This window comes from Panthera onca, chromosome A3, assembly GCF_046562875.1.
Source record: "Panthera onca isolate mPanOnc1 chromosome A3, mPanOnc1 haplotype 2, whole genome shotgun sequence".
In the NCBI taxonomy this organism is placed as follows: Eukaryota; Metazoa; Chordata; class Mammalia; order Carnivora; family Felidae; genus Panthera; species Panthera onca.
Genome location: NC_138341.1, coordinates 96,706,904 through 96,713,146, shown reverse-complemented (window position 1 = coordinate 96,713,146; position 6,243 = coordinate 96,706,904). Strand labels below are relative to the sequence as shown.

The following is a 6,243-nucleotide window of genomic DNA, read 5'->3' as shown; positions in this document are numbered from 1 at the left end:
GAGTGGACATCATGGAGGAATATGACAGGCCAAGGAGTATGAGGTAAGCATAGTAAACTGGAGGAAACTTTGAAAGGCCTGTTTGTTCTTGCCATCCCTTTGTCTTTGGAAATACGAGTGCACCTCTCACCTATGGGTTTATGGCCTGTTTCAGGATAGAAGGGTGGGAGGAAGGTCAGAGTGACTTTCCTGCTTCTGCCTCTTTCTCAAGCTCCATTAAAGTATTCAATATGCCAACGTGCCATATTTTGGGATAGCCTGTTCTTAATACCCAGTAATAACTAGAAGGCACACGGAAAGGGGCTTTATTTTTATCAGTGATAATAATTTGTTAGGGTAATACTTGTACAGTCCTTTGCGGCTTTCAAATCATTTTTACACAGTCTATTTTATTTAAACCTCCTCTAACAACCCTGGATGGGGGAGCTGCTAAGTATTAGTATTAGAGAAACGAGTATTACAGGATCATGTATCTCCGCACTACCATGGCATGGTTAAGTCGAATGAATACTTACATACTGTAGTTAAATGGCTATTTTAGGCAGCAGATTCTGTTCTGTCTGGTTTCTGAGAAGCACTGAGGCAGGAAAACAAGAGAAAAGGAATTTGGGAACATCTGGACGGAAGGGTGGAAGGAGGAACACGGGATTAAGATTCAGAACAAAGCTGGGATTTAGGGATGATTGCCTCTTAGGTCGGAGATGTGAGAAACATCCGGCGCAGAAACTGCGGTTTGGGCACAACTGAGTCTGGGTAGGGGGGTGACAGCTGGGCGCGGGTTTCTGGGTCCCAGGGTCCGAGCTGGGCCCACCTGTGGCCTGGGCGGGACTGAGGGAGGGGCGGGGCCTATCACCAGGTGGGCGTGACCTATGCAGGCGAGGCCAACCTGTAGGTGGGCGTGGCCAACGTAGGAGGGCCGCCGCCAACCGGGTCTGACTGGGCCGTCCGGCGCGCTTCCTGGTGTCACCCCCAGAGGGCGCCGGCCACTGAGCCGCACGCAGAGTCGCGAGGCCGGAAGGAGCGCGGCGCCGCCCCACTCGCCCCAACCGCCGCCATGAAAGCCGTGGTGCAGCGCGTCACCCGGGCCAGCGTCACAGGTCAGTCGGGCGGGGCCGGGGCCGGGCCCGGGAGGAGCCACCCCTGACCCCGCTCCCGGCTGTCCCCGGCCGCCCCCGCGAGGGCTCCCCCGCGCCGTCCCCGGGGCCCTTCCAGCCGCCAGCGGCCCTGGCGAGCTCGGCCCCCGCAGCCCCAAGTCCCCGGGCCGGCTCCGGGCGTCGCCGCGGCTGCAGAGCCGTCCACGTGCCCGGCGGGCCCCGGCGCGGCCCTGGCTGCAGGGCTCCGTTTTGGGTTCACGCTAAACGCGCCTTATTATTACCGTTTTTTGTTTGTTTTGTTTTTTGTTTTTGTTTGTTTGTTTGTTTTGGTCCTGACTACCGGGTGGCAGAATTTCCGAGCATCCCCGCGGCCCGTTCTTCGGTGGAATGTTGCACAAACAACACGTAGGCAGCATTTCCGGAGCAAGGACCCCCTCCCCCTCCCCTTTATAATGTTCTATTTTAAATTTCCTATTTTTGCCCATTGTCTAAATGTCCCAATGTTTATGGAGCTTGACTGCCAATAAAATGCACAGATATGAAGAGTTGTTCTTACGGTTGAGTTGTGACAGTTATGTACACGTGACCAGCGCCCCATAAGACAGAATGTTCCCCGCGTGAGGACACCTCTCACTCGCCTAACCCTGCAGGGATGGGGTCAGAATCTAAAGAATCTTGGATGAAATGTTTCTCTTTGCCACCAGTTTCTTGTGGACCAAGCCACCCGACCATTAGTCATCGCTGGATCTACTGTAGTCTAGTTTGAACATCAGGGGTGCAGATGATTAATGTATATAAGGTAGTCGTTTTAAAAACAAACCCAGTTAAAAAGATGTTAAAAAAAATTAATGACTAATTTTAGATTGTCTTCTAGACTTCGGTTTGTTTTGTTTTGTTTTTGCAGAATTATAGTATTGTCTCAGTCCAAGTATTTCCAGATAGACTTTTCTTCCAGCCGAGTCTACACCAAGTACATGTTCTTATGTCCATAAAAGTATAAATCTAAAAAAAACGAAGGAACAGAATCCCGTAAAGAAACAACCAAACCCAGGAAAACCATATATTTACATCAGAGGGTCTACTTTTCAACCCTGCCTAGTGATTTCTAAGTTGTTCTGTTAACTCGTTTTGGATATGGTCCTGAAATAGCAAGGAACAGAATAGCATTGGGATTTATGGGATTTTAAAACGAAGGTTTTTTGGCATTTCAGTTAATATTTAAATTCACGGAAACGGGGAAAATTAGTAGATGAGAAGATTTTTTGCCTCTTTGAGCAAAATTTTACATTCTACTCCATATGGTCATCACCAATGAGTGAAGTTTGGAGAATTTTAATCTTCTCTTACTTGAACTCTTCATTCTGCTGATCTGGAATATTGAAAACATGTGTTTTGTGAGATTTGCTAAATTGTTTGATTTTAATTTACAATTTAAATTGTATGCTCTTGTTAAAAACCAACAAACCTGCCTGTTAAACAAGTTAAGGGTATTAAAAAAAGATACAGGTATTAATTGTGGGAAGGTTTTGAATAAAATGGAATTCTTTCTCAGTGCTGGAGGGACCTTCAAGGTAGGCAGGCCTTCTAGTTCAATTGTAATGGAAAGACATTTTCTGATTCCTTTAGAATGTGACTGGCTTCACTGAAATGTGGTTGTACATGAATGGCATTTTATTTCAGAGGTTCTAAAATGTCACTTCTGATTTTATGGTTGGGACAGACTACAGTGTTAGGATTCATATTTTATTATATGGCAGGCTCACTTAATGAGATTGGTCAAGCACATTTTGATGCCTTAGCATGGTTATTGTGATAATCTAATTTTAAAAGCTTTATTATGGAACACTTCAAATGTATTTGTTTGGTTACACAGGCAGCAAAGTGTGGTAACCATGTCCCATTCCTCAGCTTCAGCAGCTAAAATTTTAATAGAATCATGTTGGGAAGAGGTTCTGAAATGCGTTTGAATGAATGAGTTAATTTGAGAGGTTGTGAATTCTTCTCAAAGAAGTGGTCAGAGGTGATGCCAGTATACATGGGAAATTGACCAAAGATCTCAGGTCTTTTCTAGTCCTGTGATCTGTTGCCTAAAATGGCGATTCTCAAGTTTTTTTCCCTTGAAAATCCATTTGCCTATAATAAAAGATCCTTTTGAACCTTCTGGTTCTTCTACTTGTCGCTGGAGGTGGGGAGCAAAACTACTCTAGCATAAGAGAGCAGCTAACTGTGTCATATACAGGCTTTGGGGCATAATTTGTTTCTTATTAAAGCAATAATACATTATAAAAATGTTGAAACTCCTCAGATCGTGATTTGAATCACTTTAAATACTGATTCTGCTTTTGAGAATATTCTAAGAAGAGAATCCTAATTATAGGAAAAGATTTAGAGGAATGAATAGCAGAGCATGGAGCATTCTTACAGGGCAGTGAAACTACTCTATGATAATGTAAGGTGGATACATGTCATTATATATTTGCCCAACAAATCTATAGAATATCACATCAAGAGTGAACCCTAATGTAAACTATGGACTTTGAATGATAATGTTGTGCCAGTGCAGGTTCATCAATTGTAAGGAATGTTCCCCTTCGGTGGGGGATGTTGACGATGGGGAAGCTATGCATTATGGGGGCAGTGAGTATAGGGGAATCTCTATACCTTTGCTCAGTTTTGTTGTGAACCTAAAACTGCTTTAAATTGTAAAATGTAAAGTCTAGTATTCAAAGATTTTCACCACAGTGTTATTTACTGAAGTGAGAATTTTGAAACAAGCCATATATCCAGCCAAATGAGATAGTTAGTTGGTCCATTGGATGGAATGCAACTGTTCCACTTGATGGGATGCAACTATTAAAAGATGTTTAGGAAAATCTTATAACGTGAAAAAATCCTTATGCAATGTTAAGAGAAAAGGTGGAACACAAAAATTTATGTATGTTATTGCAGTAATTGAAAACAAATATAAAGTAAAACGTATGAATAGAGAAAATATCAAAGGGAAATTATTGAAATATTGAAGCGCTTGTCTTTGGGTGTTCTTTTTTCCTTCCTGTTTCTTATATTTTCCAAATTTTCTATGTTGTGTATGCATTAGTTTAATGGTGGATATAACTCAATAACCATTCTTTTTAAGCTTTTAAAACATACTATGGGGAAAATTTGAAAAATATTTTGATATTGTAAGAAAATAATATTGATTTATTTAAAGCACAAATAAAGCTTGATTGTGTTCTAAAGCAACAAGCCAGCCACCCCAGTTGTTTACTGCTTATTTCAGGTAGATTATTCCTGTTTCAGCTTCTGAGTCATTGGCTCAAAGGACAGTAAATCATTCATAGTCCATTGTAAGAAAAGTAGCACAGAAGAAAATATTTTTTTAGCATAAAAAGAGAAATTAAGCTTTACTGATACTTTGTTTGGAATGGGTTGATGCTGATGCTTCCCTGGGGTCTGCATAGCAGGTGATCCCTTGTCAGGGTGAAGGAAGGGGGGGGGGGTTTCTCATTCTTTCCTTAACTTGCTGGATATTATAACATGTTACAGTCTATGATGCCTTTTCAGATATATTTATAGATATTATCTAGCAGACGCAAACAAGAAAATGGCAGAGTTGACCCTTCTCCCGATTGGAATGTTAGGTTAATAGATGGTAAAATAACAAGATGTCAGTAACATGATGAGATTTGGCAAAAAGTTGGCCAAAAATATGGACAGTTATGAAGATTAACATTTGAAATATGGATTTAGGTTCACTGTAACAATGATGGATCTTAGCTTAAGAACTGAACCAGCACTGAGATACTGCCTAATGGTGGTAGAGCTATGCATTTGACTATAAATACATGCACAAATGTTTGGAATATATGTTTAGAGATTTGTTTTTTTGTGGATGAGGTACATGATTGAAAGGGATTTGGAGGTCATTGGCTTAGAATACAAACTTGAGTACTAAACTAGGACATAATAGAAGTTTGCTGACTTGAAGCTTAACTTTCAAACTATGGTTTGTGTATATATTTATCTTCTTGCAGTAAGTAGAAAAATTCTTTTTCTGACATAAATGTTTATTATTTTGTACTATCTGTATATTATGTACCATATTTGCTAATTCTGAAGAAAAGCAAGCATCTCCTTTCAGAGAATTAGTGCAGCTGGGCTGGATTCCCTGGGGAGGAAAACTCTTGTGTTTTTACAGATAGGCAAACTCTATCATGGAAAGTTTGAGGTATCCTGCCCAAGGTAACACAGAAGAAAATGTGGCCCTAAAAGTTAGCTTAATGGTTGTTAGCTCGTTCATTCCAGATATAAAATCAGAAAGGACCTAAATCTTGATAGTCTTACTGCATTTATGAAACTCATTTTTCAATACCCACTGACTTTACCAAAGAAGTTCTAAGAAGTATGTGTGATGTTTAAACATTCTTGTGGTTACTTAAAAGTTCATCATGGCACCTGTTTGGTTCTGAGTTTCTTTCCACTTTTGTTTCCTTTCTAGTTGGAGGAGAGCAAATAAGTGCAATTGGACGGGGAATCTGTGTGTTGCTGGGTATTTCTCTGGAAGATACACAGAAGGAACTGGAGCACATGTAAGAGGCAGATTTCTAAGTCATTTCTGTTTGAATGGGATATGTACTGGATATATCTGTAGCTCTGTATTTCTACCTGCCTAGCTATCTGAATTATGTATATACATACACTGGGAACTTCCATGATATTTTGTTTCTGTGAAGTGAGCCCCTGTTACTTTTTTTGTCTGTCCTGTTTGATTTAATGTGGTTATCTCTGTGTTTCAGATGAGGGGGCCAAGGAAGAGTAATTTGTCAGATGATACCCACCAAGTCAGCAGCAGAGCTGAACCCAACAGCCTCGGTCCCTATTTGCTGCTATATCCATGAACCATTCTCTTAATGCAAAACGGAACTTGTTTTCTTATGAATGATTTCTGTTTCCAGTTTGAGCAGTATGATCTGGGCACCATTTATCCATTTAAAAAATGTCCAGTTGTTCATCGTACACATAGGGTCTGGAGCTCTGATAATTCACTGACTTGCCTAAGATCATGAACATGTATTTAGCAAAAAGCCTGAATTCAAATTAGAATCTATGCTACCTGGGGCGCCTGGGTGGCTCAGTTGGTTACGTGTTT

The 6,243-nt window shown here is 41.1% G+C and overlaps 1 protein-coding gene across 3 annotated transcripts in view; it reads left to right on the top strand.

Moving 5' to 3' along the window:
* Positions 1–906: 906 nt before the first annotated feature.
* The window catches only part of DTD1 (D-aminoacyl-tRNA deacylase 1), a 209,639-nt gene continuing 204,302 nt past the window's right edge, over positions 907–6,243 (top strand). For 2 of the 3 annotated variants that reach the window (XR_009603703.3, XM_060611282.3), the window contains exons 1-2: positions 907–1,097; positions 5,593–5,683. Coding sequence is in view for 2 of the 3 variants with exons in the window: in XM_060611282.3 (XP_060467265.1) it covers positions 1,055–1,097; positions 5,593–5,683 (134 nt within the window). In the remaining variant the exon portion in view is untranslated. The remainder of the gene's footprint in view (positions 1,098–5,592; positions 5,684–6,243) is intronic. The other variant, XM_060611267.3, reaches the window with a different exon arrangement.